Raw genomic sequence first — 26,032 nt, forward strand, 5'->3', positions numbered from 1 at the left:
CTTAAATCTAGTATTTAAGGGCTCCCCTGAACCTAGAAAAACAGATTCCTGAAACTACAAGAAGAGGACTGCTGAGCTGAAAAACCCCTGCAGAGGAAGAACAGAAGACACCAACTGCTTTGGCCCCAGACTCACCGGCCTGTCTCCTGCCTTCCAAAGAAACCTGCTCCAGCGACGCTTTCCAAGGGACCAGCGACCTCTGAATCCTCTGAGGGCTGCCCTGCTTCACGAAAGACAAGAAACTCCCGAGGACAGCGGCACTGCTCCAAAAGAACTGCAACTTTGTTTCAAGGAGCAGATTTAAAGACCCCTGCAACTCCCCGCAAGAAGCATGAGACTTGCAACACTGCACCCGGCGACCCCGACTCGACTGGTGGAGAACCAACACCTCAGGGAGGACCCTCCAGCGACTCCAAGACTGTGAGTAACCAAAGTTGTCCCCCCTGAGCCCCCACAGCGACGCCTGCAGAGGGAATCCCGAGGCTCCCCCTGATCGCGACTGCCTGAACTCTATTTCCTGACGGCTGGAAAAGACCCTGCACCCGCAGCCCCCAGCACCTGAAGGAACGGAATTCCTGTGCAGGAGTGACCCCCAGGAGGCCCTCTCCCCTGCCCAGGTGGTGGCTACCCAGAGGAGCCCCCCCCTTGCCTGCCTGCAACGCTGAAGAGATCCCTTGATCTCTCATTGAAAACCATTGAAAACCCGACTCATGTTTGCACACTGCACCCGGCCGCCCCCGCGCTGCTGAGGGTGTACTTTTTGTGCTGACTTGTGTCCCCCCCGGTGCCCTACAAAACCCCCCTGGTCTGCCCTCCGAAGACGCGGGTACCTACCTGCTGGCAGACTGGAACCGGGGCACACCCTTCTCTCCATTGAAGCCTATGTGTTTTGGGCACCTCTTTGACCTTTGCACCTGACCGGCCCTGAGCTGCTGGTGTGATAACTTTGGGGTTGCTCTGAACCCCCAACGGTGGGCTACCTTGGACCCAAACCTGAGACTTGTAAGTGATTTACTTACCTGACAAAACTAACAAAAACTTATCTCCCCCAGGAACTGTGAAAATTGCACTAAGTGTCCACTTTTAAAACAGCTTATTGTGTTTTATGTAAAAAGTATACATGCTAAAGTAATGATTCAAAGTTCCTAGAGTACTTACCTGCAATACCTTTCAAATGAGATATTACATGTAAAATTTGAACCTGTGGTTCTTAAAATAAACTAAGATAATATATTTTTCTATAACAAAACCTATTGGCTGGATTTGTCTCTGAGTGTGTGTACCTCATTTATTGTCTATGTGTATGTACAACAAATGCTTAACACTACTCCTTGGATAAGCCTACTGCTCGACCACACTACCACAAAATAGAGCATTAGTATTATCTCTTTTTGCCACTATCTTACCTCTAAGGGGAACCCTTGGACTCTGTGCATACTATTCCTTACTTTGAAATAGTGCATACAGAGCCAACTTCCTACAGTGGGGCTGAAAAACTGGAGCCTATTTCTTATGTATACACATTATTTTCACCTCTTTGTCTTGTATTTTCTTTACTTGCATTCAGTATATTTGTATCTATAAACGGAGGACTGAAAAGCAGAGTCTTACTGGCTTTGGTAGCACAAGTCATTTGATCTAGAGTTTCTTTAGCCAGTGTTGCTGGGACCTTAAAGTCGAAGGGTATAAGTCATCCTTTCAAAAGGACTGTAATAGGCTACTCTGCATGGAAAGGACAAACACAGCAAGAGGAGGGAAAGGCATCAAATAAAAAGCAAGCAAATGAAGCCCACACAAGTTCTTAGACATCTGAACAGTAAAACCATTGTAGGCAAGATCTAAAAATGAACACAATAAGCCTCATGCCCCGAAAAAAGAGAGGGTATCTTATATTTATGAATAAAAGGGATAGAACTTTTTAAGGATCAAGGCAATCCATCCACATCACCTTCTTAAGCAATACAGCCCCCCCGTAGCTCACACTCTCAAGCCTTGCTTTAGATTACAAACCAGAGTACACATTCCTTCTCTGAGTCTGGCAGTGATGCTGTATATGTATAGTCTAATCAACGTGGCAGGTACGATTGAGGTGTATTGGGAGCAGGGCTTTAAGTGGCCTACGTCCTGTGTGTGCTCAGCACTGGCAACTCTTTAAAAAAAAAAAAAAAAAAAAGCAGGTGCAGAGACGGGCCCATATCGGACCCTCTACTGTTGGCCCTACTTTCACCCATCCATGGCCTTTGATGTAAATGCTAAGAGACTGTATTTTGTCTGCTGTCAAAACCAGAAGCGAATGTGAAGATATGATTACCTGATAGTGATCTAAAAGTGCATGCCACAGAATCCGCAGTGGGGGAGATTGGCCGTGGTGGGCAGAGCTCAGGGTCTAAATGTAACACATGTACAATGATTAGCTGCTAATGATGCTATGTGGGCTGCTGCCCAGTATTAGCAGCTTCCAAGCCAACGCAGGACCAGTGCTAGGCATGGCCAGCTGCCAGGGGCCTCGCACTCTGCTCGCCAGCATGGAGCCCTGCATTTGTTCCCCCACCCCAATCCAATTAAGAGCGAGGTTTGTCTTGCTTCAACTGGGAAAGGGGGGGGGCATGATCACCTGGGTCTCACACCTGTGGTGTAGTGCTTGTAAGGCCCAATGACAGGGGTCCACTCCAGAGCCCAGTTTAAAGGAGACACCCTGAAGAGTGGTCCTCTAATCAGCATTCCTGTACCACAGAGAGGCACTGCAGGATTTCAGCTGTCACACATTGGTGCCTTGCTTACTTTAAACCTTTCAAAACAAGCAATTGCAAAGCAATGGGTCTCACATTTGCTCCAGTTAGAGCTATTAGCATTGTAAACTCCTAACCAGACTTTTCTTGCCACATGATTTGAGAATGAAAGGTAAAACAGTTTCACATAAACGAGCCGATTCAGAGCACTATGGCCGCCATTAGCATCAGCATGAAGGAGACACACAAAAGGAAAAAGAAGTTCACTCCCATTCAAATGTATCAGCAAAAGTGCAATTAGACATGTAACAGGGTTGATGTCCAAGGAGGTAACCAAACTGCCCCAAGGAGGGACAAACTTAAAGCATTTACCAATGATGATAAAGGATTTTTGAAGGGCAAGCCCATGAACGAGCGAAGGTGATTGGCGTGAGGTGGGCATGGTTAAAAGCCCAAATAGATAACAACACGTCGGAAAAGCACCGCTTGTGCGCTGCTACGCTCAACCTAAAAAGCAGCAACTCTCATTCTTCCATCCCTTTCAGCTATATTATATTATCTTGTTACTGGAAATTGATATAGCGTGAAGGACTCGCTCCCGAGGGGATATCTTGGTGCTCTGCAGAATCCAGGCAAGGCAACCAATCAAAATAGCCAGGTCTTTAGAAGTTTTTGAAGCTGCTGAAATCTGAACAGGAACGAATATGAAGGAGAAGTTTGTTCCAGTGATAAGGGGCAAGGTAGGAGGTTGACCGACCGCTGTATCTTGACGTATGGATACGGTGAGACACACAACAATTTATCCTTTGATCTAAGATTTCTTCTAGGGCGGTAATAACGTTTCTCCCGTAGGTAAGCTGGTCCCATGCCAACTAAAGATTTGTGTACAAGACAAAGAAGTTGAAAGAGTTGCCTGTCCATGACTGAAAGGGAGGCGCTGCAGCACAGGAGAGGTCCTGCACACCGCAGCTCCATGAGCAGTTCAGGTATTGGAATGCAAATCCAGCCACCTACTTATAAACTTCCCTAAATGTGAAAGTGAGATCCATAATATGCACCTGTCCGGACTATACTCTGGGTGTCTATTTCTTCAATTAAGCCTTTCTCATAGTGCTGTCACATTGTATGATCAGTGAACACAGGCACAAATAGAGCTTTATTTGCCCAGGATCAAACAGCTTGTTAAATTAGTAGACCCAAGTCTGACTGCAGCACACTGCTACTCACTGCAAGGGAATATATCTACCACTATATTGCATTTTGGTGAATATACTATGTGATTTGCACTTTATCACTCCCTGGTAATATCCAGCCCAGTTTTTGGCTAGCATTCATTCTAGCAGCTTTTATATTGAATCTAAATACTCTTAACCTTGCTAAAAGTAGAGCAGATGAAAACGTGATTGCCCAAGAACACACAATGTACCCAAATTGGAGGCCAGGAGTCCTGGTTCCACTCTTCTAGCTAGTCCACAACTGAGATGGTATTGATTCCAATGGCCAAGCCCAAGAGGATGCCCTTCCTATGGAATACAGTGCTTATTTCCATCTTGTTTATCTGGCATGGTGAAGCTGGGATTAGATTTCAAGTATCCTAATGCTACGGCTAAAACATACCCACTGGAACAGATCCTGTGGCAGTGGTATTTATGGTACAGTATGTTTGGTAGATATTAGGTATTACTGTTTGCCACTGTTTAACTCCTTCGCTCCAGGCCTTTACCCCCTAAGGTAGCAGGCCTTTTTTTGGGCTGTATAGGGAAGTTCGCTCTTAGGCCCTCATAACGTTTTGTCCACATAAGCTTTCCACGCAAAATTTGTGTCCTTTTTCTTTTTTTATTTTTTTATTTTTTTATTTTACAACATCCTAGGGATTCTACAGGTAGCCAGAGTTTGTGGGTTCCCCTGGAAGAGACCAAGTAATTTGCCAAAATACAGCGAACATTTAGTTAAAAAATAAAAATGGGAAAAAAGGGCTGCAGAAGAGAGCTTGTGGTTTTTCCCTTGAAAATGGCATCAACAAAGGGTTTGCGGTGCTAAAATCACCTTCTTCACAGCTTTCAGGAACAGGCAAACCTGAATCAGAAAACCAAATTTTCTAACATAATTTTGGCATTTTACTAGGTCATACCCCGTTTTTACTATTTTTTTTGTGCTTTTAGCCTCCTTCCAGTTGTTGACAGAAAAGGGTATGAAACCAATGCTGGTTCCCGGACAGCTAAACATTTCTGAAAATTGGACCCAATTCTGAATTCAGCAAGGGGTCATTTGTGTAGGTCCTACAAGGTTTTCCTACAGAAAATAACAGCTGAAATAAAAAATATATTGAAATTGAGGTAAAAAAACAGCCATTTCTCTCCACGTTTTACTCTGGAACTTTTTCCTGCCATGTCAGATTTTCAAAAGCAATATACTATTACGTCTGCTGGACTCTTCTGGTTGTGGGGATATATAGGGCTTGTAGGCTTATCAAGAATCCTGGTTACCCAGAGCCAGTAAATGAGGTGCACCTTGCAATGGGTTTTCATTGTATACCGGATATACAGCAATTTATTTGGTAAAATATAGAGTCAAAAATAGGTATCAAGGAAACCTTTGTATTTCCAAAATGGGCACTAGATAAGGTGTTGAAATGCAGTGGTTATTTACACACCTCTGAATTCTGGGGTCCCTATACTAGCATGTGAATTACAGGGCATTTCTCAAACAGATGTCTTTTTTACACACTGTCTTACATTTGGAAGGAAAAAATACAGAGAAAGACAAGGGGCAGTAACACTTGTTCTTCTATTCTGTGTTCCCCCAAGTCTCTCAATGAAAATGGTACCTTACTTGCGTGGGTAGGCCTAATGCCCGCAGCAGGAAACGCAATATGGACACATCACATTTTTACATTGAAATCTGATGTGTTTTTTGGGAAAATGCCTAGCTGTGGATTTTGGCCCCTAGCTCAGCCAGCACCTAGGGAAACCTACCTAGACACCTAGGGGAATCCAGGATGGGGTAACTTGTGGGACTCTCACAGGTTATGTTACCCAGAATCCTTTGCAAACCTCAATTTGGCCAATAAAGCACTTTTTCCTCACATTTTGGTGATGGAAAGTTCTGGTATCAGAGGAGCCACAAATTTCCTTCCACCCAGCATTCCCCAAAGTTTCCCGATAAAAATGGTACCTCACTTGTGTGGGTAGGCGTAGTGCCCATGACAGGAAGTATCCCAAAACATAACCTGGACAAATCACATTTTCCGAAAGAAAACTGACCTGTTTTTAGCAAAGTGCCTAGCTGTAGATTTTGGCCTGTAGCTCAGCCGGCACTTAAGAAAACCTAGCAAACCTCGACATTTCTGAAAACTAGACACCTAGGGGAATTCAGAATGGGGTGACTTGTGGGGCTCTCACCGGGTTCTGTTACCCAGAATCCTTTGCAAACCTCAAAATTTGGCAAAAAAAAAAAAAAACGTTTTTCTCTCATTTCGGTGATTGAAGGTTCTGGAATCTGAGAGGAGCCCAAAATTTCCATCCACCCAGCATTCGTCCAGGGTTCCCGATAAAAATGGTACCTCACTTGTGTGGATAGGCCTAGTGCCCGCAACAGGAAATACCCCAAAACACAACGTGGACACATCAAAATAATCTATTACAAAACTGCCTGTTTTTGCAAGGAGGGGCACCAGCGTTTTTGGTCCCGGTGCGGCGGTCATCTAGGGACACCTACCAAACAAAGACATTTTTGAAAACTAGACACCCGGAGGAGTCCAGGGAGGTGTGGCTTGCGTGGATCCCCCAACATTTTCTTAGCGGTTCACCTGTTCCATTTGGCAACTTTTAATGCTTTTGTTGTGTTCAAGAATAGTTCTCCAGAGTCAAGGATGAAATTTGGGGAATTTCAGGAGACTGTCATGGCGAGCCTTGTTCTGCTGGAGCAGGCAAGCGAGTGTGGCCTACGTCTGGTAGCGTTGTCCCTCAAATATTGCTCCGCTTAAAAATTAGTCTGCTCAACAATCTCTTCGAAAAATACACTGTCAATAAACAACTCAAAGAAATTGACAGGCAATAAGTTTTCTGTATTCACTCTACACCCTGGGAGACCAGTAAAGGCAGGCAGCTGTGGCTGCTCCATGTCTGGGGCGACCTAGAGTTCAGGTCTTCCAGTGGGAAGCCTTTCAGCAGCTGGCTGCTGCACTATTGGCACATCAGTGTCCTCCTCTAAAACAGGCACCTCATCAGCACTGACAGTGGCTTCATCATCAGACGATTCCTCTCTGACATAAACTTCACTTCCAGAATCTTGCACTTCCTCCTCTGCCTCAGATGTAGAGTCAGTCTCATAATCATGGTCAGAAGACGACTCAAAAAGCACACCAACAACCTGCTGAGCGGTCATCCTACGGCTAGCCCTGATCCTTCCTACGAAAAGTAACTGGACAAATGCACCACCAACAACCAGCACTGTGTAAGACAAGTAATAAACAAAGTGTGGCTTTATTACTAAGAGTTATAAACTCAAAAACTATACCACTCACTTGCCTGAAAAAGCTAGACTCACCAGCAACTACTCTGCACAGCCACAGCAATGACCAATGATGTCCCACTAAAAAGAAAATAAAATTACACATAAGACAACACAAGTATCATTGTGCACTAATCTAAAGACAATTTCACACATAATCCTGCATTTAGTACACCACTTACAAAATGTCATTCATGCATGGCAACAATAGTCATTTGGAGTAAATAGTTTTTTCTTACCTAAAACATGCAACTACGCAAACTGCTGGTCAACCACTTCCAAAACCTCAAGGAGTCACAGGAACGGAAGCAAAAGCTTGAACTAGAACAAAAAGAAGAAATAGAACATTATAATCACAAATGCGAATACTTTCCTAGTCAACAAACACCCCGCCACCAAACATTTAGAAATTTCCCCTTTTGCCTTAGTGGCTTCTGTTCTGGGCCTAAAATAATGGCCAGATCTGCTCCCAAGGGGGGCAGAAATGACCTACAGTGCTGTGCTCCTTCTTTTGGGGAGGGGGGGGTGGGGACCCTAACCCAAGGGGCCGCCCAACCCCCCACACACACACAAAACAAACAAAAGTAAACAAATCCCTGGTGTCATCGTGGTTTCTAAAAATATTATGCCGATCTGTCCCCAAGGGGGGCAGAAATGGTGTAAATAATAATGCACCCCACCTCCCCCCCCCCCCCCTTTCATGTAATATAATGCAAACTGCCTTGGGGCTGTAAGGCTTGCTTTATGGTGTGACTTGCAAATTTTAGCAAGGCCCAGGTTAGGGAAACACATTAATTATAAAGATTGAGTTGAACCAAAGCAAGGTGAGCAGTATAAACCAAGGGTCAGGGCATTCATTCAGTAAGGCTTGTTGCTCTTAGTCTCAGACTCAGCAGTAATAAAAAAATTACTTTGAAAGCACTATATACTGTGCCTTACGTTGATATCCTTTGTAGGGCAAAACACTAATAGATATTTCAGCAATGACTAAAAAGAACATTATGATGATCCATGTCAGTCATGCAAGTGAGGTTGCGCCCATTTACATTTGACACGTTGTGCTTAAATTGCTAGTGTCTCTTTTTTTTTTTGCATGATATCAATCTTTTTCTGTTCATAATTAAGAACTGACTCGACTATTGGTGTCTTTGTGAGTTAAGGTTGTGGGAGGGTATTTATAACGGGCCATGATTGGGAGCATGGAGTTGGGTATAAAGGTTATGCAAGGTTCTCACGGTGGCAAAGGTGTTCAGAATACCTGCTCATTCAGTCATGCTTGGATCTCTTGAGAGCACACAAAGCAATGGTGGTGTGCCAATTGTAATTGTAAATACAAGTGAATGTATGTGAATTAGGTGAGGAGATGTGAGTTAGTGGAGGCGAGAGCAGCCAGATCAGACTGGCAAGGTTCGCTCCAGTGTTTGTCAAAGCACTACACTACAGCCTCGAGGCCCAGGGAAGAGGGCCCCACTTGCATGGTCCTCACAGCGCTGGATCATAGTTGCAAGATCCTGGGGTGGATCCCCCTATCCTGGCTCTTGAAGCAATTATTCAGTGGTGAAAGGCCCAGGACAAGGGGGCCCCTATCTCCTGAATCACACAACACTTCCTTGTGGCTGCAAATCCCAGGGGCTAAACATCCTCCTTTGGGTCTCGCAGCTCATGGAGTAAATTAATGTCATCTAAAGTCATTGTTGAGATACTGATTAGTATTTTGCCATGTGAAGGACATCAGTACAGAGAGCTATGGATTCCTTTCAGAGTCAGATTTGAATTACTGCCCAGCCTGAGAACTAGAGAATCTGCCTCAATGAAAGCCATGTCCCTGCGCTTCCGCTGCTTAACATTTCTTTGGGTCAGCCCTGTCTTTTAATGAATGCGTTTCCCTGCCCAGGACCTCTAAACTGTAATCTAGCTCTACAAGGCCCAGGAGCTGGCTCCCTTCTGCTCTGGGCCTCTCCAAGAAGGAACATGGCTGGAAAGATGTCTAGTGCATGGGCGGCCCATCAGTGCTTTGCACCCATTATCCAGAGCTCAACTTTATCACGCACTAATCTGGAAACAGTTAGTTAATATGGAGTAAGGTAATTCATCTTTGTGTGAGCTGCGCCTAGCTTTTCAGTTCATTGTGACTAATGTAATCCATTTAATATAGCTTTAAAACAGATTAAGTTTTTTCAGTTAGGTATTTATCTTTGTACCCATGTTACTGAAATCCACACTAGGTTACTTCAGCAATGTCAAAGAAGATAGTCCTGTGATGTCACTTTCTGTGATGCCACATCACATGCAGCTTAGAGGGGCCTCCCATCTTCCCTTTTGCCCAGGGCCACAAAAGTCGTAGAAGCGGCCCTGAGCCCACAATAAATAACAAGCATTTGCAATGCAGTGGGTCTCGCGTTTGCTCGAGTTAAAGCTATTAGCGTTGTAAACTCCTAACTGGACCTTTCTTTCAAGGGAAGTTTGCTTGCAGTGAAACATATTGGCAAAAGTGCAATTATCCATGTAAACGGCAAGAGTGCAATTATCCATGTAACAGGGTTGATGTCATTCAAAGCGCTCGACTACTGCCCAGCGAGATCGCGCTGTCTTCGAAATAAAGAGGAAAAGTAGTCCAGAAACCATAAGGAAAACATGGAGCCTCATATGTTTTCAGTAGTTGCCCAGTGCGCTCAAGGCGGGCTAAACACCGGAAAAGGCATGACATGTGCATGCCTTTCACTAATAAAATCAAGCGAATTTTAAAAGGCAAGCCCACGAACCAACCAAACTGTTGGGCTTGACATGGGTGTGGTTAAAAGCCCACAGAGAGCTTACACCAGGGACAGAGTGTTTTGCGCTCGACCCTAACTAGGATTTTTTTTTTTTTTTTTAAAAGGGTTTCACTTAATGTCGCATTACTGTCATCTTCAAAATGACCAAGGCTGAAATAGCAGCCCTGTCCAGCAAGTGGAAGAGAGGATGCATCGAATATTGCCACATTTTTAGCTCATTAGACTAAAGGTGAGGTCTTAAAACAGAGAATAAAGCATTCTGTTAAAATCCTTCTTTCTCTGCAGCTACTTGGTTAACGCATTCACTGCAGCTGATGCAAAGTTCTGTTGAGTGGATTTTTTTTAGTGAAACAAAGAGCATAAAGGCTTAGTCAAAACACATCCATAAACACATCCCGAGCCTCTTACACTTCCTATCTCTGGCTACCAAGCACTCTGGTTACTCATTGCCATTGCTACTTGTCCCTCAATGAGTTTTTATTTTGTCTCAGCACATCATCCAGTATTACTGTTATCTCCTTTTTTTTTTTTTGGCTGCCTCGACTTGCAGGCGAAAAACAAAGACTGTTGGACAGCTATTGGGCGTCATATTGCTGCATAATATTTTCAAATGGAACATGAACATTTCTGCTCGATTTGCTCATAAATCTAAGTAATGCAAACAGTCTCTGTTAGGCGTTTGCATTGTCGTGTGTGAAAATGGGCAGTCTATAGTACCCAGTTCAGGAAATATGTAAATTGTTTCAAAGTGCCAGTATTTTTCCCAAACAAATTACTTTACAGACCAATTATTTCTAATGGCACAAAAACATGTTTTTGTAGAAATTTAAATATATTGTTGCTTGCAGCTTATCAGTTTTTGGTTTTGTGAAAACTGTTAATGAGTTTGGGCAGTGAAGGATTGTAATAGCCTCTATTAGGCCACATCGTTTGTAACGTAGGCCACTTCCCTTTTGAGATAGCCCACCTTTTCCATCCGACTTAAAGCACTGATTGGGGGAACTAGGTACTGGTGTAGCAGGGGATATGCAGGTCATGATGGAGGTGTATTGGCATGTTAGGTAACTGTGTGTAAACAATAGCAGGAGATACTGTAGGTCAATAATTAAAACCCTCACCACTTAACCCCCAGGAATGAATTTGGGTGCAGAAGTGGATGGCAGCAGGCAGTGCAAATCAAAATGGTGGGATGATGGAAAAACATTGCTTACCAGTACATGAGGAAGGAACTGCTGCGGTTTGCTATCTAGGCACAATGGCTAAGCTGTGTGAGCCTGTGCAGTAATATCAGTAGTACTGTATGTCAAGAGGTGCAATGGCAGAGCTGTTTCGAAAAGAAAACTGGTGCAGCAACTCAGGTTTGAGAAGAATTGTCAGAGATGTTTGGTTCTCAGCACAGGAACATAAGGGGGTGCTGCACATAATGTTACACTGCACTGAGGGAGCTGCGTGTGTTTAAACAGTAGTGGGAAAGGAGAGGGTGCTGCACAGAGCACTGGCAGAGTTGTGTGTGTCCTCAATACTACATGTGGGGGGGTCATTGGGGAGTTCTTGTGTATCTCACACTTTTTCCACCTTTCACCTGCTTATTGCAGCTGTCTGATACTTGAACTGATACAATCCTATAAACTGCTACACTGCCGGAGATGCCCGTAGGCCGCGCTCACTGCTCTGCTTCAAGCCGCCCCTCACCCAACACAATGCCCTTTCTGTGCGTGCCCTTCCCCTTAGTGATGAGAATAGCTGCAGCACTGCCAGCATTACCCTGAGCCACTCTGCCTTTCCCCCTTAACTGTTTTTAAAAGGATGTTCTTGTTAGGTTGAGCGTAAGCATAGGACCTCAAGTGTACTTTTCCTATACATATCTGTGGGCTTACAACGATCCCACTGCTTTTGATTTGCATGTTTAAGTTCAATCCTTAATTGCCACTGGTCAGTCTGCCTCTTTGTCCCTCCTTTTCTGTTTTGTTCATCCCACGGAGCAGGAACTAAGTACAGTATATCTACGCTGTGGTCTGTTTTTTCTGTGGTTTCAGAGACTACTTTATTTCTTTCCTGCTGGAGTTTACACTGTGGGTGCCTTAGCTCCTTGCATCTTATTGCAGCATTTAGCCCTCCCACCTCCTCCCTAAATGTGGAGAAAAAAAACTGCTGTTGTTTTCCGATCGGAGCTGCTTGGTCAGTGCAACGCGCTATCTTGTTTTTGTTTTTCATTGCGTAGGACCTAATATTGCCAGCCCAACTTACTTACCCTAGAAAAATGCACACATTGTCTTGTTTGTGAAATGTTTCTCAGAGCCCGATTGAAAAGGTTACATGTAGGATAGATGAAGTAAGAACAGGAACATAAGAATAGAAATCGGCTGCAGTTGTTGAGGTTAAAACGTGGGTACATAACGTGTCTAGCTATTGGCTGTGCCTTTCCCGAATTACAAAGTAGCAGCATTTTTTTTTCTTCTAATCAAATCTTTGTGCACTCGTGATGTGTGTGGGAACTTTTTTTAAAAACAAAAATGTAATCCCTTCTGGGACTGCCAATCAGCCTTCCGGCCTGCCGCATCACACTCCTCAGCCTATTGCAGGAGTTGCCCTTTCCTTCCAACATAGCATCCAGTACCGGACGGGTATTCTCTCCTGCATGGGGACAGACTTCTGCACTGTCCTTTATGCCTCTCTGACACTCTAGGCAGTGGGAGACAGATTGCAAGTCCTAGCTGTCCCTAGGGTACCTAGCCTTGGGACAGACGTGTTTCCAATACGTCACTGCGACACTCTAGGCAGCAGGAAATAGACTCTATGGGGGGTGTTCCTCTCCTAGCTGTTTCATAATGGCTGCTCTCCTCTTTGTGTGCCGTATGGCCTGGACTATGGATAATGCGCAGCAGTGATTCCCTCCCCCCGCCCCATAAGCACCTGTGATCCAGGGCTCGACACGCTCCCTACTGGTGACACCCCAGCCCAAGATGGGCTTTGAATTCCGATACGTAACACTGGTGGCAATTTGTCCTTTGATGTACTCAGAAATTACTTGGTAAAGTCAATAAATCATAAAATTGGGATGCTGTAATGTGAGAGGAATTTTCTTAACATCTGTGAAAAATCACTTTGGTTACAGGCTTATCTCCCCAGCCCAGGAATATTTGCAGACTTTACACCTACGTTATCATAAAATGAACTTGCCTATTTCTGATGCAGCCCGGCTAGAAGTGTCATGCGGCGGTGCACCTATACGCATTTCAATTAAATTTAGAACAACGTATGGGAAACCCTGCGCAGTGACGCACACACTGGGTTTATTCTAGTCGGGCTGTCAAGGGACAGCTGGTCTAAAGGCAGGGCCACTGGTGCGTGAAACCAAGGACCAGATTATGCTGAAGATTTAATCAATTTATATCGCAGTCGTAGGGAAAATTGTGGCATATTATGTGATACATTTTGTTACATTGTTGCATAGTTACTTCAACATTTCAACACACCTTCATAAAAATTTTAAAGTAAAAAAAGAAAAAGCACCTTTGAAATGTATACAGGGTCTCAGACTGCATCACTGCCATGGATTACTCTAACGCACAAGTTTCCAAACTGTGACTCGTGAAAGTTCTACGATAAAGGGAGATGCCTTGAAATTCTGTTACTTTTCTTGTCTCATTTGTTTTTCTTTCAAAGACAGACGTCAAGTGAAACAGTGTATTATGACCAATTGTTGCTTAATTTTTTTAATTTGGGGATTAGTGTTTACAAAATTCCTCTGCCTTTGCAGTTAGAGAAAGTAAAGTAAATTATGTGACAGTCTATCCATGCATCGCCACGTCTCACTTCTCATCCATGCAATGACCATCTCTCCTCCCATCCATCCCCTCTTTCCCCATTCATTTGCTCACAACCATCCACCCATTGGATCCATCCATCACCTCTGTCCTGCGCTCATCCATCCAATGTCCACCTCCTCTCCCATCCATCACCTCGGTCATTCTCTCATCCATTCCACATCCACATCCTCTGCATCCATTCATCTCCTCATCTCTCCGCTCATCCATCCAACTCCATTCGTCCATCCATCGTCAACCTCTTCTCTCCTTCTCTCATCCATAATCCCTGTTCTTATCTCCTCACCAAAAACACGATGTGGGCGCCCCTCATGTTAGATAAAATTTTTCCTACAAACGCATTAAACTAAAATATTTCTGACTCGATTGAGCTGGGAGTTTCACGCCACACAATTGCACAACAAACAATTCCAATCCAACACATCTCTCCCTTGCACTTCCAACAACCCTGTCAAGTCTTCCCCATACACACACTGCCCCTCTCATTTCCCAATCTCCCTCTCATCTCTCCCTCACACTGCCTATCTCCTCTCTAAACTGCCTGCTCTCACACACTAAGCAGTTTCTTTCCCATGCCTTTTCAAGGTTTCTGTCCCTTAAACCCACACTATACTCCTCCTCTTATGGTGTCTTCTGCGTAAACAGGTACTCCCCCTTTATGCATCTATGGCCTGCTCTGCCCTTCTTTCTTTCTCATGCACTCTTTCTGCACCTCGTCCTGTTCAAACTACCTATCCCTCTCTATCTTTTTTTAAATCTATTCTGTGCAGCTCTCACTCATCCTTATCTGTTCGCCATGCCGCATAATTATACTACACAAATACACTTAACACCACACAATTCCACAACTAACAATTCCAATGCAACCCACATAATTCCGCTCCGCACCACATACATTAGCTACACTCTAATCAAAACCAAAACACATAGGTAAAAGACATTGTCATTTACAACTCCAGTAGCTCTAAGTCTCGCAAATGTGAGACCGATTGCATTGTAAATGCTTGTTTTAGCCTGTTTGCGCTGTGTCTCTTAGTGTCGCTTTAGAACTTGGACTACTGTTCAGCCTGCCAGCGTTTCGAAGTGTTACAACAAATCAAGGAGAAGGGGATGCAGCCCATCCAGTCCTGAGGGAACCACATACAAGTTTCTTTTTGCAGTAAAACATGCTCCTGAGAACTGTACCGTACGCTGCAGCATATTTCATAAATTGGCTTTTGGGAAGGCAGTGCATTGGAACGTGTTTTTGCCTCCTTTTTAAAAAATATATATTTTTTTCAACGAGTAATTCTCAGACTGTGAATTTAAAAAAGGGTCATTCTTGTACAGTACTATACAAAGTTGGTAGTGAAATATTTTCCTGTGCTGCTTAGTGCCTATACCAGCACTGGTAAACGCTAAGCTGATGTAAGGCTGTCTTTTTTTTCTTCTCCCAGAATCCCTACTTATGAGGAAATCGTGATGCCCACGCTGGAGGATTCCGAGGATGAAGGGGAGCTCTTCCTGAGGAAGCAGGAAGATTTTGAGAGGAAGTACAACTTTCGTTTTGAAGAACCAGATTCTGACATGGTAAGATTGGAGACAAGTGAGGAAGATGTCGGGTACTGCAAAACGAACTGAGGAAATGGTTCTGGGAGAGCCAAGACAACCACTCAACAGAATATATATTTCACCTTCTTGGCACTGCCTTGAAAACTAACGTGATGTAGAATGAAAAGTGTGCAGCTACCTGCCTTAGCGCATCTGTGCTTCTGCACCGTCAAGCACCAAGGCTAATGGTTTTGGTGGAATTGTTGCTCGCATCAGGCATGTGGCTGGCAAAGGGACATCCAAGAAATGTAATTAGTTGATGGACTCTTTGATTTCCTGTGCAGTGGAATCTGGACGTCCTGTTCCTGTCACTACCATAATAGCCTTACCATGATCCAGTATGAAAGTTGTTTGCACCTGCATGTCTGTGCTCATGTATCCGTGCATGGCTTGGTATGCCAAGGTTGAACATCTTGGTGGCATTATTGTTTGTTTCAACAATACATAGGTGCATAGAGATGGAAAATAATCCTCGTCCCCGAGAAGCCTCCAAACGCCTATCTCATTTTGAACTACTGGGAGATCCTGAGCATCCCTGCAATCGGGGTCCATGGGTGAAGTGGAATTGGGAGTGGTGTGGCCCTGCAAACCCCCCACCCAGCACCCCGTTCTACCCCCCCACCACCACCCCTCCACACACACAACTTGAACGTTTGCTCAAAGGACCACCTAAATGAAGGGAACCACATGTGCTCCAGCACAGAGAAACGAATAGAAAAATCGAAGAACACAATATTTGTCCTTGATCACCATAGCACACAGACCTCATGTGCCTTTACTGCCCTTTGTTGTTAGGTAAAACGTATAAACTCTCTTTAATTTGAGCCTTGGAAATGATTCATTTTTAGTTTGGTTTTTTTCCCCATTGATTTTCTGACAGGTTAAAACCTTCCCCAGGACCATTGCACAGTCTGTACGCAGGAAGGACGAACGAAGGAAAGAGAAACGAGAGGAAATCGGGGAGCGGAAAAAAAAGGTATGTTTTGCTGGACACATTGGTGCAAGGGTGCGGAAAACATTTTAAGTAGACTACAAATACCTACATTGCTAATAGATATGGCATTTGTATAGTGCATGCAAGACACAAACAACAGGCCTACGTTCAAAGAGGGAATGCATGCAGTAAGTGCAGCACCTTTAGACATCTACAGTCCCTTCTGCACAATCATAGACAATCCTTCATTAACTAAACCTAATGACGTAAGGCACACATGCACACAGCCCTTGTATCATACAGACACATAGTTCAAGAAGTGAAAATTGACCTATGCCACATGCAGTCACTCTCAAAGGTGCTCAGACAGCAGAACATGTAAGCACATATACACAAATGCAAGTGCACGTAGACAGATGAGTGGACAGAAACTGATAACAAATACTGGATTCCAAGGAAAACAAACCAACACACTTATGGTGACCTAATGCACAAACACCAAATAAACTAGTACATCCGGGTAGAGTAAACAAATATTCAGCCACCCACATACACCAAGGTACACACACAATGCCCATAGCCATCCATCGATTGCGAGAGAGGCTGATGTTTTTGTAAATGGTGCCAGGTGAGGCTGGCTTAATCAGCAGCCTCATTAGAGCACAAATCCTATTTTGCAGAAAAAACAGGGATATGTCCTTGCCGAATTATTTATTGAGCTGTCGCAGGGAGATTCAATATAGTAGTCTCCATGCGCATCCAATTCTCACCCTGTTTGCAAAGATAACCTATAAATAAAAACTCATTCGACTCTGCTTGCCAATTCTATAATTGGCCACTTGGATCGAAAACAAATGAAATTGCAACTGTAATACACATTATTTTTATATGCTTATATCTCAGTTTCATTGCCCTGCGTTCACATTTCCCTGTAGAATAAAGTGGTTCCTTAAAGTAATTCATTTTAATGAGATGTGAATGGTTTAAAAGCTGATTTCATTCTGGGCTTAGAGTGACATAGATCAAACACACAAGGTGCTGGGAAGAATGCTTGCGGTAGGTAGCATTTCAAACCATTGTTCTTTAGCCCACCATGCCATTTCAGTTTGGACCCCACCATATGTAAAAATCTTGACCCTGCTTCAATAGGAACAGTCTAACCTGAACTGCCAGGCAGTGATGTAGAAGCAAACTTTAATTGTCTAGGCCCAAAATGGTGCTTTAAAGAAAGGACTTTTTTTTCAAGAGCACAGTTAATAGAAATATCAGATGTCTTGTTTAAAAATTGAAACTACTGGATTCTGCATGGGACATTTGTAGGACGTTGGCTCTGTATGTACTATCTCAAAGTAAGAAATTGTGTGCACAGAGTCCAAGGATTCCCCTTAGAGGTAAGATAGTGGCAAAAAGAGATAATTCTAATGCTCTATTTTGTGGTAGTGTGGTCGAGCAGTAGGCTTATCAGAGGGTAGTGTTAAGCATTTGTTGTACACACACAGGCAATAAATGAGGAACACACACTCAAAGACAAATTCCAGGCCAATAGGTTTTTATATAGAAAAATATATTTTCTTAGTTTATTTTAAGAACCACAGGTTCAAGATTTACAAACAATACTTTAAATGAAAGATATTTCACTCAGGTATCTTAGGAACTTTGAATTATCACAATAGCATGTACTGTTTGGGCAAAAATGGCAATAAGCTATTTTAAAAGTGGACACAGTGCAAAAATCAACAGTTCCTGAGGGAGGTAAGTAAATGTTAAGTTCACAGGGAAGTAAAACACTTACAGGGTTCAAAGTTGGGTCCAAGGTAGCCCACCGTTGGGGGTTCAAGGCAACCCCAAAGTTACCACACCAGCAGCTCAGGGCCAGTCAGGTGCAGAGGTCAAAGTGGTGCCCAAAACACATAGGCTTCAGTGGAAATAGGGGTGCCCCGGTTCCAGTCTGCCAGCAGGTAAGTACCAGTGACTTCAGAGGGCAGACCGGGGGGGTTTTGTAGGGCACCGGGGGGGGGACACAAGCAGACACAGAAAGTACACCCTCAGCGGCACAGGGGGGGCCTGTAGGGAAACTGCACTTCTACTGTCCCGGGAGTACCAGAAGCACCCACAAGATCAATGCTTTAAATGATCAGAAAAAAACAGCTATGTATTCAACCCTTTATGGTATTTTTCTATAAAGACTCTTTGGAATAGTTGCATTTTAGGTTTGGTTTCACAATGCTAAACGTTCATGGCAAATCTTTTGCAGCCCAAGAAGAAACTGTGGTCTGGCATGGGCTTTGTGACCAATTCATCATGGAAGGAATGTCGTGGCATGTTGTAAGGAAATGCCTCCTTGGCATGGTTACCCTCTAACTTTTTGCCTTTGCTGATGCTAAGTTATGATTAGAAAGTGTGCCGGGACTCTGCTAACCAAACCCCAGCACCAGTGTTCTTGCCCTAAACTGTACCTGTGTCTCTACAATTGACACAACCCTAGCATTCAGGTAAGTCCCTTGTAACTGGTACCCCTGGTACCAAGGGCCCCGATCCCAGGGAATGTCTCTAAGGGCTGCAGCATGTCTTATGCCACCCTGGGGACCCCTCACTCAGCACATGCACACTGACTCACAGCTTGTGTGTGCTGGTGGGGAGAAAAAGACTAAGTCGACATGGCACTCCCCTCAGAGTGCCATGCCAACCTCACACTGCCTATGGCATAGGTAAGTCACCCCTCTAGCAGGCCTTACAGCCCTAAGGCAGGGTGCACTATACCACAGGTGAGGGCACATGTGCAGGAGCACTATGCCCCTACAGTGTCTAAGCAAAACCTTAAACATTGTAGGTGCAGGGTAGCCATAAAGAGTATATGGTCTAGGAGTTTGTCAGACACGAACTCCACAGTTCCATAATGGCTACACTGAAAACTGGGAAGTGTGGTATCAAACTTCTCAGCACAATAAATGCATACTGATGCCAGTGTGCAATTTATTGTAACATACACCCAGAGGGCATCTTAGAGATGCCCCCTGAATACATACCCGACTTCTAGTGTAGGCTGACCAGTTTCTGCCAGCCTGCCACACACCAGACATGTTGCTGGCCACATGGGGAGAGTGCCTTTGTCACTCTCTGGCCAGGAACAAAGCCTGTACTGGTTGGAAGTGCTTCTCACCTCCCCCTGCAGGAACTGTAACACCTGGCGGTGAGCCTCAAAGGCTCACCCCTTTTGTTACAGCGCCCCAGGGCATCGCCCCTCCAGCCACTGCCCGCACTTTTGGCGGCAAGGCTGGAAGAGATAATGAGAAAAACAAGGAGGAGTCACCCACCAGTCAGGACAGCCCCTAAGGTGTCCTCAGCTGAGGTGACCCCTGCCTTGAGAAATCCTCTATCTTGAGTTTGGAGGATTCCCCCATTAGGAATAGGGATGTGCCCCCCTCCCCACAGGGAGGAGGCACAAAGAGGGTGTAGCCACCCTCAAGGACTGTAGCCATTGGCTACTGCCCTCCCAGACCTAAACACACCCCTAAATTCAGTATTTAGGGGCTCCCCAGATCCCAGGAAATTAGATTCCTGCAACCTGAAGAAAGGACTGCTGACCTACAAGCCTGCAGAGAAGGAGGAAGACAACTGCTTTGGCCCCAGCCCTACCGGCCTGTCTCCAACTTTGAAAACCTGCTCCAGCGACTCATCCAACAGGGACCAGCGACCTCTGAAGCCTCAGAGGACTGCCCTGGACTACCGGACCAAGAAACTCCTGTGAACAGCGGCCCTGTTCAAAACTGACTACTTCTTTGCAACAAAGAAGCTACTTCCAAAGACTTCACGTATCCCGCCAGAAGCGTGAGACTCTACACTCTGCACCCGACGCCCCCCGGCTCGACCTGCAGAAAACCAACACCTCAGGGAGGACTCCCCGCCGACTGCGAGCCCTTGAGTAACCAGAGACGACCTGCCTGAGCCCCCACAGTGACGCCTGCAGAGAGAATACAGAGGCTCCCCCTTACCGCGACTGCCTGTAACAAGGGATCTGACGCCTGGAACTAACCCTGCATCCGCAGCCCCCAGGACCTGAAGGAACCGAACTTTGCAGCAGTGACCCCCAGGCAACCCTCTGCCTTGCCCAGGTGGTGGCTGTCCCGAGAAGCCCCCCCGTGCCTGCCTGCACCGCTAGAGTGACCCCTGGGTCCCTCCATTGTTTCCTACCTGAAACCCAATGCCTGCTTTGCACACTGCACCCAGCTGCCCCTGTGCCGCTGAGGGTGTGTTTTGTGTGCCCACTTGTGTACCCCCCAGTACTCTACAAAACCCCCCTGGTCTGCCCCCGAGGACGCAGGTTCTTACCTGCTGGCAGACTGGAACCGGAGCACCCCTGTTCCCCATAGGCACCTAGGTGTTTTGAGCACTTCTTTGACCTCTGCACCTGACCGGCCCTGAGCTGCTAGTGTGGTAACTTTGGGGTTGCCCTGAACCCCCAACGGTGGGCTGCCTATGCCCCAGGACTGAGACTTGTGTTTTACTTACCTCCTAATCTAACCTTTAATTACCTCCCCCAGGAACTGTTGATTTTTGCACTGTGTCCACTTTGAAAATAGCTTATTGCCATTTTTACCAAGACTGTACATGATATTGTTTTTGTTCAAAGTTCCTAAAGTACCTAAGTGAAGTACCTTACATTTAAAGTGTTTAATGTAAATCTTGAACTTGTGGTTCTTAAAATAAACTAAGAAAATATATTTTTCATTATAAAAACCTATTGGCCTGGAGTAAGCCTTTGGGTGTGCGTTCCTCATTTATTGTCTGTGTGTGTACAACAAATGCTTAACTCTACCCTCTGATAAGCCTACTGCTCGACCATACTACCACAAAATAGAGCATTGAAATAATCTACTTTTGCCACCATCTTACCTCTAAGGGGGAACCCTTGGACACTGCACACTATATCTTACTTTGAAATAGTATATACAGAGCCAACTTCCTACATTGGTGGCAGCGGTGGGATCTAAGACTTAGCATTTGCTGGACTACTCAGCCAATACCTGATCACACAACTAAATTCCCAAAATTGTCATTAGAAACAGATTTTTGAAATTTGAGCTATTTTCCTAAAAAATAAATTAAGTCCTGCTAGGCCCTGTTAGCATTTGTTTTAGAGTTTAAAAGTTTTGTAAAAGTTTGGATTAAGTTCTAGAAATAGTTTTAGATTCTTAAAAAGTATCCCAACTTCTAGAAAAATAATATCAAGCACAGAAGCGATGGTGGTGGAACTCAACCTCACCCCTTACCTGCATCTAAGGATCTCAGAGTTAAGTACTCTCTGTAAGATAAAAAACTATAAAAACGGGATCAAACCCTACCGAAGTACAGCTCCAGGAGCTTTTGGCAGAGTTTGTAAGAGACCACCCCTCTGAAGATAACCTTACAGAGGGGAAAACTAGTGACCTGGAGGATAATTCCCTCCCTCCTGTCCTAGTTAGGGAGGCCAGGGTCCCTCAATACCTGACTCCATAAGTGATAGTTGAAGAGATGCTGGTTCTCCCACAGGGGAGTCCAGTAACTCTGGAAGCATTGAGGCACCCTCAATGAAGATGACCTCCTGTTACCCAGGATGGCCAAAAGATTGGCTTTGGAGAGACAGCTCCTAGCCATAGAAAGGGAAAGACAAGAGATGGGTTTAGCTCCCATCAATGGTGGCAGCACCTTAAATAGGGTCAGAGAGAATACTGACATGCTAAAAATCCCCAAAGGGATTGTAACAAAATATGAAGATGGTGAAGACATCACCAAATGGTTCACAGCTTTTCAGAGGGCTTGTGCAACCAGAAAAGTAAACAGATCTCACTGGGGTGCTCTCCTTTGGGAAATGTTCACTGGAAAGTGTAGAGATAGACTCCTCAATCTTTCTGCAAAAGATGCAGAATCCTATGACTTCATGAAGGCTACCCTGATTGAGGGCTTTGGATTCTCAACTGAGGAGTACAGGATTAGGTTCAGGGGGGCTCAAAAATTCTCGAGCCAGACCTGGGTTGATTTTGTTGACTTCTCAGTCAAAACACTAGATGGTTGGATTAATGGCAGTGGTGTAAATGATTATGAAGGGCTGTATAATTTATTTATGAAGGAACACCTTTTAAGTAATTTTTTCAATGATAAACTGCATCAGCATCTGGTAGACCGAGGTCCAATTTCTCCCCTAGAATTGGGAAAGAAGGCAGACCACTGGGTCAAGACAAGGGTGACCAAGACTTCCACAGGGGGTGACCAAAAGAAAGGGGTCACAAAGCCTCCCCAGGGGAAGAGTGTTGAGACATCCAAGGGAAAAAGTAAAGAGTCTTCTACAGGGCCCCAAAAACCTGCATAGGAGGGTGGGTCCAAAGCCTCTTCACAATCCTCATTTGGGTACAAGGGTAAAAACTTTGATCCCAAAAAGGCCTGGTGTTGCAGCTGTAGTCAGCATGGACACCAAACTGAAGACAAGGCCTGTCCCAAGAAAGGTTCCACTTTAACTACTACTCCAGTTAGCACGGGAATAGCCAGTCTCCAGGTGGGATCAACAGTGTGCCCAGAGCAAATCAGGGCCCACACTGAAGCTACATTAGTCTCTGAGGGTGGGGTGGACACTAGCTGCCTGGCCGCCTAACATGCAAAAATACAGGCATCCGCTCTTTATTAATGGGACTAGAGTGGAGCCCCTGAGGGATACAGGTGCCAGTGTCACTATGGTGAGAGACAAACTGGTTTCCCCAGGACAATGCCTGACTGGACAAACTTATCCAGTCGCCAATGCTGACAATCAGGCTAAAGTACATCCCATGGCTATGGTAACTTTATAATGGGGAGGGATCACTGGCCTGAAACAGGTGGTAGTCTCTTCTGCTATACCAGTACAATGTCTGCTTGGAAATGATCTGGAGTCCTCAGCATGGGCTGAGGTAGACCTCAAAACCTATGCAGCCATGCTGGGTATCCCTGAACTTGTGTGTCAAGAGTAGGTCACAGTGCAGAGCTCAGGGTGAAAAAGAGGTGTTGGTGTCTGGAATAATGGCCCAACCCTCCAAGAGAAAAGGAAAGAAGACTGGGGAACCAGCTTCAGCACAGAAGAAGAAACAGAACCTCTCTTCTCAGGAAGAAGTTCTATCCCCTGCGGGAACTGAGCCTATGGAGTTAGAACCTTACCAGGTTGAGCTCTTGGGCCCAGGGGGACCCTCAAGGGAACAGCTGTGCAAGGGGCGAGAAACTTATCCCTCTCTTGAAGGACTAAGGCAGCAAGCTGCTGAGGAAACCAAAGGAAATGTCCACACAGAAAGTACACCCTCAGCGGCAAGCAGCAGGCCTCTCTATCAAGGCATCTAAATGTCAGATAGGGCAGGGTACTGTGGTTTACTTGGGACACCTTGTAGGTGGAGGCCAAGTTCAGCCACTCCCACCCAGGATCCAGACTATTCTGGACTGGGTAGCTCCAAAAACCCAGACTCGAGTCAGGGCATTCCTTGGCTTGACTGGTTACTATAGGAGGTTTGTCAAGGATTATGGATCAATAGTGCCCCCCCCCCACTCCCAGAACTTACCTCCAAGAAAATGCCTAAGAAAGTTAACTGGACTTTGGACTGTGAAAAGGCCTTTGCTTTGACACCCTGAAGCAAGCAATGTGCACAGCACCAGTTTTGAAAGCTCCAGATTACTCTAAGCAGTTCATTGTGCAGACAGATGCCTCTGAACATGGGATAGGAGCAGTCCTGTCCCAGACAAATGATGATGGCCTTGACCAACCTGTTGCTTTTATTAGCAGGAGGTTACTCCCCAGGGAGCAGTGTTTGAGTGCCATTGAGAGGGAGGCCTTTGCTGTGGTCTGGTACTTGAAGAAGTTGAGACCATACCTTTTTGGTACTCCCTTCATAGTTCAAACTGACCACAGACCTTTCAGATGGCTCATGCAAATGAAAGGAGAAAACCCTGAACTGTTGAGGTGGTCCATATCCCTACAGGGAATGGACTCTATAGTGGAACACAGACCTGGGACTGCCCATGCCAATGCAGATGGCCTTTCCAGGTTCTTCCACTTAGAAAATGAAGACTCTCTTGGGAAAGGTTAGTCTCATCCTCTTTTGTTTGGTGGGGGGGGGTGTTTTGTAAGGAAATGTCTCCTTGGCATGGTTACCCCCTAACCTTTTGCCTTTGCTGATGCTAAGTTATGATTAGAAAGTGTGCTGGGACTCTGCTAACCAGGCCCCAGCACCAGTGTTCTTTCCCTAAACTGTACCTTTGTCTCCACAATTGGCACAACCCTGGCACTCAGGTAAGTCCCTTGTAACTGGTACCAAGGGCCCTGATGCTAGGGAAGGTCTCTAAGTGCTGCAGCATGTCTTATGCCACCCTGGGGACCCCCCACTCAGCACATGCACACTGCTTCACAGCGTGTGTGCTGGTGGGGAGAAAATTACTAAGTCGACATGGGACTCCCCTCAGAGTGCCATGCCAACCTCACACTGCCTGTGGCATAGGTAAGTCACCCCTCTAGCAGGTCTTACAGCCCTAAGGCAGGGTGCACTATACCACAGGTGAGGGCACATGTGCATGAGCACTTTGCCCCTACAGTGTCTAAGCAAAACCTTAGACATTGTGAGTGTAGGGTAGCCATAAGAGTGTATGATCTGGGAGTTTGTCAAACACGAACTCCACAGTTCCATAATGGCTACACTAAAAACTGGGAAGTTTGGTATCAAACTTCTCAGCACAATAAATGCACACTGATGCCAGTGTGCAATATATTGTAACATACACCCAGAGGGCATCTTAGAGATGCCCCCTGAATACCTACCCGACTTCTAGTGTAGGCTGACCAGTTTCTGCCAGCCTGCCACACACCAGACATGTTGTTGGCCACATGGGGAGAGTGCCTTTGTCACTCTGTGGCCAGGAACAAAGCCTGTACTGGGTGGAGGTGCTTCTCACCTCCCCCTGCAGGAACTGTAACACCTGGTGGTGAGCCTCAAAGGCTCACCCCTTTTGTTACAGCGCCCCAGGGTATCCCAGCTAGTGGAGATGCCCGCCCCTCCGGCCACTGCCTCCAATTTTGGCAGCAAGGCTGGAGGAGATAATGAGAAAAACAAGGAGGAGTCACCCACAAGTCAGGACAGCCCCTAAGGTGTCCTGGGCTGAGGTGACCCCTGCCTTGAGAAATCCTCCATCTTGAGTTTGGAGGATTCCCCCAATAGTATTAGGGATGTGCCCCCCTCCCCACAGGGAGGAGGCGCAAAGAGGGTGTAGCCACCCTCAAGGACAGTAGCCATTGGCTACTGCCCTCCCAGACCGAAATACACCCCTAAATTCAGTATTTAGGGGCTTCCCAGATCCCAGGAAATCAGATTCCTGCAACCTGAAGAAAGGACTGCTGACCTACAAGCCTGCAGAGAAGGAGGAAGACGACAACTGCTTTGGCCCCAGCCTTACCGGCCTGTCTCCAACTTCAAAACCTGCTCCAGCGACGCATCCAACAGGGACCAGCGACCTCTGAAGCCTCAGAGGACTGCCCTGGACTACAGGACCAAGAAACTCCCATGAACAGCGGCCCTGTTCAAAACCAACTACTTCTTTGCAGCAAAGAAGCAACTTCCAAAGACTTCATGTTTCCCGCCGGAAGCGTGAGACTCTGCACCCGACGCCCCCGGCTCGACCTGCAGA

At 45.6% G+C, this 26,032-nt stretch overlaps 1 protein-coding gene across 1 annotated transcript in view; it reads left to right on the plus strand.

The window, feature by feature from the left end:
• The window catches only part of KRI1 (KRI1 homolog), a 109,932-nt gene that overhangs the window by 69,941 nt on the left and 13,959 nt on the right, over positions 1–26,032 (plus strand). The window contains exons 10-11 of the mRNA XM_069230398.1: positions 15,279–15,411; positions 16,313–16,408. Of these exons, the coding sequence (XP_069086499.1) occupies positions 15,279–15,411; positions 16,313–16,408 (229 nt within the window). The remainder of the gene's footprint in view (positions 1–15,278; positions 15,412–16,312; positions 16,409–26,032) is intronic.

This window comes from Pleurodeles waltl, chromosome 4_2 (assembly GCF_031143425.1).
Source record: "Pleurodeles waltl isolate 20211129_DDA chromosome 4_2, aPleWal1.hap1.20221129, whole genome shotgun sequence".
Lineage (NCBI taxonomy): Eukaryota > Metazoa > Chordata > Amphibia > Caudata > Salamandridae > Pleurodeles > Pleurodeles waltl.